General features: G+C 41.1%; 1 protein-coding gene across 1 annotated transcript in view; it reads left to right on the plus strand.

Annotated features, from left to right (window-relative positions):
- adgb (androglobin) overlaps window positions 1-14968 on the plus strand; it is a 50631-nt gene that overhangs the window by 20634 nt on the left and 15029 nt on the right. Inside the window, exons 11-18 of the mRNA XM_056270769.1 lie at window positions 16-103; window positions 1666-1804; window positions 7140-7182; window positions 10984-11167; window positions 11304-11367; window positions 12229-12342; window positions 12812-12920; window positions 13012-13144. Of these exons, the coding sequence (XP_056126744.1) occupies window positions 16-103; window positions 1666-1804; window positions 7140-7182; window positions 10984-11167; window positions 11304-11367; window positions 12229-12342; window positions 12812-12920; window positions 13012-13144 (874 nt within the window). The remainder of the gene's footprint in view (window positions 1-15; window positions 104-1665; window positions 1805-7139; window positions 7183-10983; window positions 11168-11303; window positions 11368-12228; window positions 12343-12811; window positions 12921-13011; window positions 13145-14968) is intronic.

Here is a 14968-nt window from a genome sequence, read left to right on the forward strand (position 1 = left end):
GTTTATGCCCTTTAGAACCCCCTGTACAGAAGCCAGAGCAGTTCATTGAGGTTTCTAGCCCCTTCATCAACTTCAAACTTATGACTATGGCTGCACATGACATGTAAGCTGTGTGTGTGTGTGTGTGTGTGTGTGTGTGTGTGTGTGCACGTGCGCGTGCTGCAAACTAAACTACCCATTACATTAAAGGAAAATACCCAAGCTAACCTGAAAACTAGAGAAAGTCACTAATGTGTTTACTTGCAGAACTGAATCATTTACAAGCTGCACGTCCAGGTGTTTAACTTAATAAAGACCTTCTTTATTGCTGGCAAATTAGGATGCATTTACAGATAGTGTCTAAAATTAAATCTAGGCATCATCAGGGGACAACAACTAGGAACAGTGTGTGTGTGTGTGTATGCATGTCTTTCTATCCCAGTGGGGACTTCAACCTGAATGCATACTGACTCATGGGGACCTAACTTGAGGTCCCCATGAGGAAACAAGCTTATAAATCATACAGAATGAGTTTTTTTGAAAATGTAAAATGTGTGTGTGTGTGTGTGTGTGTTGAAGCTCAAAGGAATCTTTCACCTAAAAATTAAAATAAATTTCATAATTTACTCATGTTGTTCCAAACCTGTATGACCTATATTCTTTCTTCTGTGAAAACATAAAAGAGAAATGCCATTTTTTGTCAATACAGTGGAAGTCAATGGTAACCAAATCTGTTTTTGGTTACTTTTTTTTCTTTCTTCCAAACTCTTCATCTGTGGTGCATGGATGAAAAGAAAGTCGAACAGGTTTTTGGAATGACATGGGATGATGACAGAATGTTATTTTTTTTGGTGAACTATCCCTTTAATGTTCCCTAAGCATTTTTTTGATTTGTCCCACAAAAAACATAAAACAAAACCACTAATTTCTGACAATAAATACATGTCTGGCAAATGTCACATTAAATGCTCTTTTTGTTCCCATTACTGTTTTACAGAGTGAAAACTGATACAAACTGTATCTTGTCTAGACTAAATTGCAAACCGCTTCATGACGATTCATTGGAAAGAACTGACTCAAACTATCTATTTGCAAAACGGGAATCACTTGCTCAGATTCTAAACAGAGCTAATGATAGCCGACAGAAAATGTTGGACATTTGTAGTGAGGCTACTACTTAACACTGTATGTTTACACAGGTGTGTTTATGTATGTACTGAATGTGTACATTTCTCTATAAGCCCAGTGGTAATAAGTACTTTGCTTTTTCATATCAATCGATTGATAATGCACAAATTCTCAGATATAACATGTCATAACTGAACCAATGACATAGCTGAATTCCACCAGGCATGAATTATTTAGAGTGTCTGAATATGAGCTTTTTTTTAACTCCAGGTATTTTTTTTTTCAGTTGGACGTGTGAGTACATTAGTACACCGAGTGCTAAAAGCAGTAATTGGCTGTGTGGGAGAGTCAGACAGGGACAGAGACTGTGGTTCTCATTGTGCTGCTCTCGAGCACAAGACAATATTCAGTCATACTTAATTAATCTGAATCTCTTTAGAGCACAATAAATGTGTGTTTAACCTCAGAAATTGGTGGTTTTGTTTTACATTTTTCTCGTATAAGCACAAAATAGTTATGTTTGTTATTAAATTATTTTATTTGTCTGTCTGTTTTTAGGGAGCAGGGAGGTGTAAAGAGGCGTGGGTATAACTCTAATCTCTCCTTTTCTGAAATGGATGATAGTGAAGATGGCCACACTCGGAATGACATCACCCAGAACAGCCTTAATACACTGGACATCACTGAAACCATTCAGGTATGCCTAAGGGAAATGGATATGTTGTCTTAAATTGCAAATATTAGGTGATGTGCACTACCATTTAAAAATTTGAGGTCAGTAAGATTTTTTTAATGTTTTTAAAATAAGTGTATTATGCTCACCAAGGTGTCACGGTTGTGGTGCGGGTTGAAGGAGGCTGAGGCAAAAGCTCCAATGCAAACATTTACTAAGTGTAAACTCAAAAACAGGTACAAGAAGGCAAACAGGCAGAACAACTCACAACACTATAAGTAAGACTAACTACTGACCAAGAATGACTAAACTGAAGGAACTAAATACAAGTACAAATCAAACATAACAAGGTGAAGACAGGTGACACAGATGATGATAACGATGAACAGGCTGGTAAGTGAGGGAGTGAGTTCAGGTGTGGAGACAAGGAGGATTCTGGGAAGTGTAGTGCAGACAGGGACAGACAGGTGCAGACGAGGACTGTGACATTACTCCCCCCTCCCGGTAGGCGTGACCTCACGCCTTAGAACAGGGGTGGGAGGGTGGGCATCCTGGAGTCCATGACGGGAAGGCGGACCGGGTGCAGGAGGATGGACTCCAGGATGGACCAGGCGGCCATGGCGGAGCAGGACGTGGGCGTGGCCAGGGTGGAGCAGGACTTGGGCTTGGCCAGGGCGGAGCAGGACTTGGGCGTGGCCAGGGCGGAGCAGGACGTGGGCGTGGCCAGGACGGAGCAGGACGTGGGCGTGGCCAGGGCGGAGCAGGACGTGGGCGTGGCCAGGGCGGAGCAGACGAACCCTCGGGCGTCCAGGGTGGAGCTGTCGGACCCTCGGGCATCCAGGGCGGTGGAGACCCTTCGGGCGGCCATGGCGGTGCGGACCCTTCGGGCGGCCACGGCGGAGAAGCCCCTTCAGGTGGCCGTGGGTCCTTGGGCGCCCACGGCGAGGGCCTATGGCCCCCCCCCCCAAAAAATTAATGGGGAGAGTGACAGAGTCATTACAAGTCTCTGGGCTGGACGGAACCAGCGGTGAAGGGGTCTCTGGGCTGGATGGAACCAGCGGTGAAGGGGTCTCTGGGCTGGACGGAACCAGCGGTGAAGGGGTCTCTGGGCTGGACGGAACCAGCGGTGAAGGGGTCTCTGGGCTGGACGGAACCAGCGGTGAAGGGGTCTCTGGGCTGGACGGAACCAGCGGTGAAGGGGTCTCTGGGCTGGACGGAACCAGCGGTGAAGGGGTCTCTGGGCTGGACGGAACCAGCGGTGAAGGGGTCTCTGGGCTGGACGGAACCAGCGGTGAAGGGGTCTCTGGGCTGGACGGAACCAGCGGCGAAGGGGTCTCTGGGCTGGACGGGGGCTGGACGGAACCGGCGGCGAAGGGGTCTCTGGGCTGGACGGGACCGGCGGCGAAGGGGTCTCTGGGCTGGACGGGACCGGCGGCGAAGGGGTCTCTGGGCTGGACGGGACCGGCGGCGAAGGGGTCTCTGGGCTGGACGGGACCGGCGGCGAAGGGGTCTCTGGGCTGGACGGGACCGGCGGCGAAGGGGTCTCTGGGCTGGACGGGACCGGCGGCGAAGGGGTCTCTGGGCTGGACGGGACCGGCGGCGAAGGGGTCTCTGGGCTGGACGGGACCGGCGGCGAAGGGGTCTCTGGGCTGGACGGGACCGGCGGCGAAGGGGTCTCTGGGCTGGACGGGACTGGCGGCGAAGGAAGCTCAGGGCTGGGTTCATGGGCTGAAATGAGTGTGTGTGCTGCCCACACACACACAACAGCCATGGATCCCACAAGGAGCACTGCGTCCTCCAGAGCTGGCTGGACGGTCTCTGGCTGGACGGTCTCTGGCGGAAGAAGGTCAGGAAGGTCGTCAAAAAGCTCAGACTCAGGCTCGGCAGAACATGACTCAGGGCCCACAGTGAGGGAGGATCCACAAACCCATAAGGTGTGGTCGATGAATTCGACAAAAGGGAGATGAAGATCTCCCAACAGCAGCATCTGGGCAAGTAGATCGTCCATCCCACTCCAGAATTGCTGCTTGAGAGATTCCTCATCTCTACTCACGTCCTGATAAAGGTTGATATAGACCTCTACATACTCCTCCAGTGATCGTCCATCCTGGGAAATCCAGTGATCTGCCCTCATGCTAATTCTCTTTTTCCTTTTCTTGGTCAGTAGTTCTGTCACGGTTGTGGTGCGGGTTGAAGAAGGAGGCTGAGGCAAAAGCTCCAATGCAAACATTTACTAAGTGTAAACTCAAAAACAGGTACAAGAAGGCAAACAGGCAGAACAACTCACAACACTATAAGTAAGACTAACTACTGACCAAGAATGACTAAACTGAAGGAACTAAATACAAGTACAAATCAAACATAACAAGGTGAAGACAGGTGACACAGATGATGATAACGATGAACAGGCTGGTAAGTGAGGGAGTGAGTTCAGGTGTGGAGACAAGGAGGATTCTGGGAAGTGTAGTGCAGACAGGGACAGGCAGGTGCAGACGAGGACTGTGACACAAGGTCAATTTTGATCAATTAATTAGATCAAAAATACAATAAAAGCAGTATAAAACGACAAAAACATTTTTAGCAGCCATTACTCCAGTCTTTAGTGTCACATGATCCTTCAGAAATCATTCAGATATGCTGATCATTTGTGATCAATTTAATACATCCTTGCTGATTAAAAGAATACATGTCTTTCAAATCTTACTGACCCCAAACTTTTAAACAGTAGTGTTTGTCGTATGAATGGTGACTGGTCTCTCGGAACAGATTCAGTCGAGGGTTCGGCTGTACTCCAGGGGTTGCACTGTTGATGCCCAGCATTCTGGCAGTGTATTTCAGTTTATGTCATCTGTACAAGCAGTGTGCATCAAAATGTTCTGCTCTCTGGCTGCAGTGCGGCTGGTGGCCGGGAGGCCGAGACAGGCTATGACATCCTCTAACGCCTCTCTCTTTCCAGCTCCAATGTCACTCTGCCTGTCTCTCTAATCAAGAGAGCGCCACTGGCAGTTCCAGTATTAGAGAGGAGAGATGGAGAAAGAGAGAGAATGGTAAAACACACGACACGTGCCTCTTTACATAAAAGGACAGGTCGTGTCCTCGGAATGTATAAAAAGCAGCCCAATTAGCCTGTCAGTCATCAGAGTGGATGTCTCACAGGGGGGGTCAGCTCAGATCGGACTGAGACCGATAGCTTCCATGTAGTTTGTAAGATAATTGTCTAAGTGTGTGTGCCTGTGGGATCTAATAGCATTACTGTACCCTTACAGGAATAGTTCACCCAAAAATAAAATCATCAATTTTTGTACTTGCATTATTTACAGTTTTTCCAAATCCACATAATTATTTATCCTGTCCACTCATTTCCATATAATGAAAGTGAATGCATTTTTTGTCTTTTTCTCACACAAAACTAAATGGTTATTCACTGAAAATTATTTATAAAAATAAAGCTAAAGCTATTAAAATATTTTTTATTTAATTTATGTAATTGTAATAAAGAACTTAATTGAAATAAAAAACCTAAATGAAAATTAGAAACGTTGCTTGAAATGTTAGTTAGTTGAAGAACTAAAATGACTAAAACTGAAATAAAGATAAATTAAAGCTAAATAGAAATATAAAAAACAAGAGCTTATAAAAATGACAAAATCACATAACAAAAAAACACTGAGACATTTCTCAAAATATCTTCTTCTACGTTCCACAGAAGAAGGAAAACATGAGAGTCAGTAAATGATGACATAGTTTACATTTTTGGGTGAACTATCCCTTTAAAGCTACACTATGTAACTTTTAGCCTCATAGCGGCTGATGCGTAAAACTACAACTATACTAGCGGAGGAACATTGTTTTGTGCTTCAGCTCTGCTATTTTGCGCAAATGAATCTGATGGTGCCCATGGTTACAGGTGTTTGCCTTATCAGTGCCAATGACACTAGTAACATCAGAACTCCCCCAATAACGAAAGTCGGATATCTGAATAAAATCTCTTATGAGCAGGTAAGCAGCTTATATGCCGCTGTTGTTTTGACTTGTTGAAAATTGTTTTAAAATAATGTTACAAAAGCAACATTTACCTTAGTCACAATGATTGGTATTCATAATCAGATGAGATAAAACTGTGTAAACAATTACAACTTGGCTTGGCTATTTATTGGCAAATAGACCAAAGCAGCAACTGGTTTATAGATTGGCTGTGTTATTATCAACATAATTGTTTTGTGAACCAATGAACAGCAAATTTGATTAAAGGTTCATTTGTTGTGGCTTCAAGCTACTTTGACCAGGGTCTGATTAACGCACAGGCCTACCAGGCACGTGCCCAGGACACTAGACCAGAAGGGTCTAGTATTTTTGTTTTCAAATAATTAAAAGGTACATAGTGTACATTTACAGTAGCTATTGGATCATGCCATGAGAAATGAGTGGTGAGGTCACCTCATATGATTTAGACCTATTATTGAGTTTTTGATAATGTTGTAAGCTGAATTGGGTATAAACAGGAGCAGTTTTACCACAGTAATGTGTGGAATGCACCCTGAGGTGTTTACTGCCATGTATAAAACAATCACTCTTTATATAGCTAGATTTCTCTTCTCTTCTCTTCTCTTCTCTTCTCTTCTCTTCTCTTCTCTTCTCTTCTCTTCTCTTCTCTTCTCTTCTCTTCTCTTCTCTTCTCTTCTCTTCTCTTCTCTTCTCTTCTCTTCTCTTCTCTTCTCTTCTCTTCTCTTCTCTTCTCTTCTCTTCTCTTCTCTTCTCTTCTCTTCTCTTCCTCAGATGCTTGGTGAGTCACAGTCTATCTCTGAATCACTGGTGATGTCTTTCATTAGATGTGGCATAGAGAGAGCTCCTAATTGTCCTCCACATTTAAATTGCACAGTCGGACGACTCCTCCGGCTTTAAAAGGCTTTCTAAGTGACACGAGGTTGGGGCTCAATCATGGAAAAAAGCACATTGGAGAAGTTTCTGAGGCCTTCAGCTGGATTGTTTCCATGGCACCACACTGTTACTTAAAGGGTAAAAAAAGTTACATTTGAATAGTTTTACAAAACGGTGTCTTAATTAGCGGGTAAAGGCTGTCATGCTAATCAAACCCGTGTCTTCTAATCCTGTCACCATCCAAGTGCCCTTAATGTTTATGGCATTTGCTCTCCTGTGAGCAATTAATTGAAGGAGAAAGCCCTCTCTGGTGCGAGTCCAGATGTCAGATTAGAGGATTTCTCATCATGTTCTGGAAGCCAAACGGGCTCAGCGCATGCTGACTGGATGAATGTGGACGTTCTCTGTCTCCACTGCTTTCCTCTGCCATGTCTCTCCCAGCTCACTATGTACACGTTTTAATCCCCCCATTTTCCCCCAGGTAACAGCAGAGGACAAGAAAAAGGACGACAGCATCGCCAACGGTAAGACGTGTTTCCATGAGCAATTCCACTGCACAGTCCACACTGTCACTCACTCTGTAAGGTATCATGTAAAGAATTGTATTTTAAGCTCATATTAGCCAGTTATTTGAGTATGTGTTACATATTTCAGTTAGCAGTTACACAAATTTAAATTTTGAAGTTGAAAGCTGATCTTGAGCTAAATATATTTATTCACATAAACCATGCCATCATTTATAAGCTTTTTTCACTTGGAAGATTGGGAAAGCATTACTCATTTTCAATTGAGTGCTTCTGTAACAATGTGCAATAGAAATGAAAGTGAAGTGAAAGAATGAATTTGAAAAGGCAGACGATAATTCGCCTCACTTATATCCCTCCAGTCATTGTTTAGCCATCAGAGCATTGAGGCTAATAGCTGCTGTAATGATATGATAGCTGACTGCCTTCACAATTGCACTTTCTCGTTTATCCCACTCTTCTTCCATCCAATCCGTCTTCTTTTCATCAGCACAAACACAGATGCACACACACACAGACGCATGGCATCATCTATATCTCTGTGATCATGATCGTGCACTCGCCCCTCATCACGACAGGCCAATTATGTGCTTTCCCTGAGAGCCCAGTGTGTTGCTTAGTAACACCTGTGGATAAGTAAATGGAGTGAATGGCTTTGCTACGGCGTCTATATTCATTATATGGTTTAATATGTTAGAACACCACACTGAGTGTAATGAGTTAAAGCTGCAATATATAACAGTATTTCACTTAATTGTCATAATGAATTGAGTGACACCAATGAAAGCATTTATAAATTCAATATGGTGCAACTGATTGGTTTAATGAGCTCTACTGATTGGTACCACTGAGATAATCATGGTATCCTCATGAAAAGTCTTTTTTTAAAGACCCCCTGTGGTGAAAATCAAGTTTATATGTCTATGTGGTGTTTTGAATATGCTATAAGACAAAGCATGTGCAAATTCATGTCAACACTATTGCTGAGTATTTTCTCCTTAAAACTGCTGTGAACCAAAGACAGTCTCAAAAACGTGGTTTAAAATCAGCAGTCGTTCATTTAGCAATATAGCGGGTGGATCTCGGAACTGGTGTGAGTAAGTGGAGGCGGGGACTAACAATATGCATATTCATGAATCCATGTATACTATGAAGCAAGGGTGTAGAGTTACATTCAAGATATTTTAGGGCTTGAAGAAATGTTCACAGGAAAAAACATTTAAATGTCATTTTGGTGATCAAAGATGAGTTTTAAGCGATAAAATTATTGATGTAGTGTCTGGACGGAATCACAATGACTTACTCAATTTTGAGCTTCAGAAAGCTTTTACACTCTGAACTCGTGAATGTAAATCAGGACTCTCGCAATCTAAATTACCGGCACGGTGCCAACATGTCTGGGATTAGATTGTTTTCTGACACCATTTATGACTCTGCGATCCTCTCCAGAGAGCCGGCGCCTAATTTCTCCCATTGACACTTTTGTGGCATACGCGAGAGAAAACAAACAGCCATAAACTCGAACGCGTGAGCCTCAAAAAGATTCGTATCGCTCAACACCCCCTCCCCGGCAAGAAAGGAATTCCAGGTGGCCGAAGCAAAGCTCCCTCCGAGACGCACACACACACACGTACATGGACTTTTCATTAACTTCCTCATATAAAGACATTACTAAGATATATTTGATATGTTTTTATGTTTGCCCATGTCATATTGGGGTATCTATGATTTTATCGTAGTATTAAATGAACTATAGGTGCTTGTAATTATGCATTAAGATATATAAGCATACAGTAAAATGTATGATTATATGTATAACATTTCTGGAGTAGAAAGGACAACTTTTAACACCATCATAAACTATGCAGATGAGCCGTCTTGACAGGACAAAGAAAGACTCTTCCCGCTCACCAAGTCGATTGGTCAGTTCACCCCGGAAGGTGTGAACCCGGACCCCCTTTAAAGTCAGGACCAGCAGTTTCCTCGCTCTCCTTTTTTTTTTTGGTCTCTCTTCTTTTTTGGTCTTCAGTTATTCTTCAGTCTTCAGTTATTTCTTCAGTTACAATTCAGACTTCTTCAGGTCTGTTTTTCTTTTGTTTGTCTTCTTCAGTTTTTGTTTTCCCTTTTCGCATTCTCCTTTGCTCATTTCTACTTGCGAGTGAAATGAACTTAGCCTGAATTATCTAGCAAACTTTACTTTCAATGGACATTTAAACTTCCTGTGACGACGCTCGCTCCGGAAGAACCGATAGAATGCGTGAAGGTCCGAAGGGCCGACATACACACGCCTTCTTTACTCAGCAACACAAGAGAGCTATATATGCAAGTATTCGTTTTATCGAGCTTTCAAGGCGTTTAAGATTTGTTTGCCCCCGCCTATAGGGCGATTTGATTCTTGTTGTCTCTCTCTCAAGGTTCCTTTTGTCTGTGATTTTGCCATAACTGTTGATCATTCTCTCCCTCTTTCTACCCCTCTCTTATTCTCATTCTATTTCATTGTTTGTTGCTTTATTTTGTAGTTTTTGAAGTTTTAACATCTACTCTCGTGTAATGGAAATCATCAGACAATTGATATATTAATATTTAATTATAATTCGTTGTGATTGATTTATTGATATATACAATTGTTCTATTTTTGCCTACCTGTATGGATAATTGATTATAATCCGTTGTATTTAGTTGTCCATACAGATACATTGGCAACGTATCCCCTTTACGGGTAATTTAATCTATGTATGCGATTCATGATCATATTCATGATCAGTTAGTAAATTATATTCCCTTTATTTGAGCTAGAATCGTTACATTGACTATAGGATGACTCACATTTACAATGGAGAGTTACTGCTAACTTAACCTCATTTTTCTGTAGCGTAACAGTAGTTCAACTGTTCCCTGCACAGAAGTCCCTGTCAGCCTAGAAAGTCAATCTTTCCAAGAAAACTGATATATCCTAAAAAAGAAATAGCTTAGTCTGTTTTTAAAATGTTTTTTTCTTTCTTTTAAGAGTAGTTGCTCGATTGTTGTTTAACATCCTTTCTGTCATCATGAAATGGAAATTCACCCTATCTATTTTCTAAATGGTTGTAATTGATCTTATTGTAAACGGTTTCTCCATGTTTCCGTTTCTTTTTTTTTCTTTTTGACCTTGTCATTTTTAATCGAATGGTCGTGACTTTAACTTATCTCTGGTGACTTTACGACAATCAAAATATCAGCAAAAACCCACCTCTTACTTAAAATCATCGGTAAGCTGTACTAAGCTCACATTCAGATCTGCCTCTATCCAATCATCAACCGATGGATGATTTTTTTTCTTTATTATAGTCCGTTTAAGTCGGATGTTCGTCACAATACTGAAGAAAAAATTTGTCACTACTTCCATTTCATCTCAACTTGAAGTCCCATTATTAGGTCCTGTGTAATGCTAACTGTACAATGTTAAATGATTAAGATTGTCAATAAGATTTTTTTTTACAGATTTCTCTTGATTTATTTCCATAGATGTTTGAAAAGGTTTGTAAAAAGTTAAGCAAACAAAATAGCTTTTATTGTATGGATATTGTAGCCATGCTAACATAGTACCTCTCTATATTTATTCAGAGAATCTCATTTCAAACATCTGCGCCGGAAATTACAATTCATTCCAGGCCTTTGTTATTGCATATCATGTGTAATACAGCGTTACTATTTCAGAATTGAAAAAGGCAAGGTCATGTGTTTGTGTATTCCTGCCAGCATTTCATTGCTTACTTGGTTTGTAATAGACTGTTGTATAACATCTTTTTTTCAATCTCCAAGATACGGAAGTAGTAGAGTCAACTTCAGGCCCCGACAAAGAGACAGATGGAAAAGATAAGGAGAGGGTGCAGACAGCCAAGGAATCCAGTGCTGCGTTGCTTCAGTCCCACGATGCATTAGCGTCAGACAAACCCCTTCTGCTGGAGACCTGGGTGGACCTGCACAACTTCACCAAATGCTTCCAGTAAGGGTCTATCATCTTCAGAAAAAGCCTAAGCCATATTATGCTAATCCTTTGCTATTTTGTCACATTAACTCCTCGTTCTTAAGTTCCTATTAAGCTGCAGGCTGAAATATGCTAATAATCATATGTTTTGTAGGACGTTGCTGATTTTCCACAAGCCAAACAAATATGTTCATCAATGCAGGACATCACACTTTAAGGTTGGGTTTTGAAGGAAAAGACTATATTAAATGTGCCTGAATATTAATATACTGACTAGTTTACACTAAAAATACAGTGATATTGTGAAGTATTATTACAATTCAAAGTAACCTTTTTTTTTTTAAATCTATTAATATATAAAATGTATTCCTGTGATGATTCCTAGTCTTCAGTGTCACATGATCCTTCATAAATCAATATAATATGCTAATTTGGTGCTCAAGACACATTTCTTATTATCTATCTATTATTGTCAATGTTGAAACAGTTTGTGCTGCTTAATATTTTTGTGGAAACCGTGACATTGTTTTTTTTTCCAGGATTCTTCAATGAATACAAAGTTAAAGAGAACATTAGAAATAGAAATCTTTTGTAATTATAAATGTCTTCACTGTCACTTTTGACTGTTATATGGATATGTAAATCTCTTGAGGATTGATACAGTCAGCAACATAAACATATACTGGGGGCAAGATTTAAGGTTAACCATACTTATTCTTAGCTTTTTTTGTTCAGTGCACTGGCTAAAAAAGTGACACTTTAAACAAACATTTTATTTAATAATTAAATTCTAAAAATACATCTAAATATATTTCTCTGTTAAATTCTTAATTTTCCGATAGGAATGAGTGCGTGGCTATAGTAACTGGAATTTGTTTTCCCCTACAGGTGGGCTGGGGCCCCTTGCTGACTGTATCGATGACATTCAGAATGCATTATCATAAAAACACCTAATACAAGATTGAACTAAACCTGTTGTTGTGACATTTGTAATGGAGCTTGGTATAATTATGGTATCTGTGGTGGGAGGGATGTGTTGTGTTAGGAAAGAACATGAAAGTGACTCAATTCTCTGTTAGAACTCTGTCTCCTCTCGACTGTCTGCTGCTGCATTGTCCAACGCTGTGGCCTCCACCCACTCCGTGGCCGCTCCTGCTAGACAACCTGATTCCACTGGAATTGCTTACACAAAGGTACACACACACACACACACACACACACACTCTCTCTCTCTCTCTCTCTCTCTCTCTCTCTCTCTCTCTCTCTCTCTCTCTCTCTCTCTCTCTCTCTCTCTCTCTCTCTCTCTCTCTCTCTCTCTCTCTCTCTCTCTCTCTCTCTCTCTCTCTCTCTCTCTCTCTCTCTCTCACACACTCACACTCTCACTCACACACACACACACACACAATGGGTGGTTTTCGATAACCATGCTGATTTTGCTCTTCTCTCTCTGTTGTGCTGTAATACTGGAGAGCTGGACTTTTTTTTTTAAACCTTATCCCATGAGAACATGTGGTTTGATTTAATATTTGGTAATTACTGTGAGTGTGAATTTATGTAATGGTGTGTGTGTATTCTATTGTCTCCTGAAATAAATACAAAGCTGAAACACAATAATATGTGCTGATGCTGACCCATTCTGTCCATTGTTTTTCCTTGTCTCAGTCTGCAGATGGAAGAGGTACTCACTTCCTGTTTGTTGATAACCTGTTACCCACAGAAATTGTCATTGGGTTCTCAGCTTTAGTACACTGGGGAGAGAGTCTGGAAGAGAGTAAGGACACATAGACATACTGTACACACTCAGTTTGTCTTTTCACAACAACAAGGATCCAATCTAATGTGTGTGTCTATTGTGTGCTCAGAAAAGGAGTCATCAACCAGGCCTGGTTCTTTAACAGCTAAGCCTTTCTCGTGGAAGAGCATTGTCTCTCAACTCCCCGTGGTGCAGATCCAAACCACTGCTAGTAAAGCTGTCTTACTCTCGCTTCCTCCTGGGTAACTATATCACCACCATTGCTGAATGACTCTAGTCTACAGAATAGAATAGAAATAGAAACTTCAAAAGAACAGCTTTTATTTGAAATGGAAACATTATAAATAACAGTATAAATAATTGTATATATCTTTACTGTCACTTTTGATCAAATTAATGCCTCCTTACTGAATAAAAGTATTAAATTCTTTAAAACAAAATCATAATGACCCCAAACTTTTGAACAGTAGTGTAAGTCTACTCCAAAAGGCAAAATGTCCCCAAAAGATTAGCAATACCCAAAATCTTTGACCTTGTGGGGAAATTTAAAATGTTTTTTGAAAATATAAAAATGCAGAAAAGTTTTCTGTGATGGGTAGGTTTAGGTGCAGGGGTTTGTACAGTATAAAAATCATATCTATGGAAAATCCCCATAAAACATGGAACCCAACATCATATATATACAGTGCTTAGCATATGTGAACACAACCATGCTAAAGTTGACTAAAAAGAGGAATAAAAAATCCTCTTTTGGAAATTGATCTTAATGCCTTAAAGGTGCATAACGCAGGTTTCTGAGTTTTTGCAGAACTATGCCCCCTCTGGCGACAAGCGAAACTGCATCCAGAGATGTGCACGCTCATGGATCACACGCACACGCACGCTTGCACGAGCTGTTCATAACCGAAAGAGCATCAGCCGCACAAATCTTTTGTTGACAGTCATAATGTCTTCAGAGGTAATAAAGTTATAAATCTTTTATCATTTTATCATTTTAAATATATGAAAGGAAAGGCATTTGAGTAAATTACACACTTATATGTGAGGGGAAAACGGGGGTAGTAGAAAAGTTCGGTTTTTGTTTCCATCTATCTCCATGTATGTTGAACTGTTTTATGTGTTTACTGTATCCACTTATGAGTGTATTATTATGGAAACACGTTCATGAACAATATAAGTTATTACTTTGTAAAAGCTCAAAATAATAATCATACCATACACAGTTGGTCAACAAAGTACACTCAAATGTCTCACGGTAATAAACAATCAAATGGCACTATGACGTTACTGTAAAAGCCAAACAGGCTTATCCGCCGAATTCACAATCCCGGGAACAATTTACTATTTTTTACGAAAAAGAAAATATAGCCAATGCAACGGCGTTCTTCCTTGTTGGTTAAGGACATGAGCACCTTATCATGTTAGCAAAGTACACAAGGCTACCAATAGGTCATACACAAAAACATAGGTAACTTTAGCATCTTTTATGGGATATGTTTTATGTTGTACTATTCTTCCGAAGACAATTCCTAGTTTATGAACCTGTTCACTGACAATAGTAGTAAAACCAAATCTGATTGTACATGTATCTAGCTTACGCTAAAGCATTAGCTGCTACACATTTTACGCATCGTCATTTGTTGTCATAGATTGGCCGTATCAGACATTAGAGACTGGGCTATATCTTACCGTTTTATCAAGAAAAAAAGCCAACTGAGGATCCCGTTTGAGAGCAGACCGGAGATCTCTCCATTTGTTGAATGCCTTCCCGAGGTTGACTCTCGTCTTACTCCGACGCCTGTCTGACTCCAATTTGTACCTTTTGGTGGCACTAGACAACATTTTTCTTTTCTTTACTACTTTACGTGGAGTTTGCGTTGGGGTTTGGAATGGACTACAAGCCGGTCTCTTTGAATCCATCTTCTACCTTTGACGCACGAGTTGTCTTCGCTGATGCGGAGAATGGCGGCGCCAGCGAATACACAAACCTGCCAGACATAGCCAGGGGAGCGTGAACGCGCATGACGTCACGCCCAGTCTCAAATTCGAGCCCGAATCCCTCTTAT

This window comes from Rhinichthys klamathensis, unplaced genomic scaffold (assembly GCF_029890125.1).
Source record: "Rhinichthys klamathensis goyatoka isolate OS25496 unplaced genomic scaffold, OSU_Roscu_1.1 h1tg000308l_1, whole genome shotgun sequence".
In the NCBI taxonomy this organism is placed as follows: domain Eukaryota; kingdom Metazoa; phylum Chordata; class Actinopteri; order Cypriniformes; family Leuciscidae; genus Rhinichthys; species Rhinichthys klamathensis.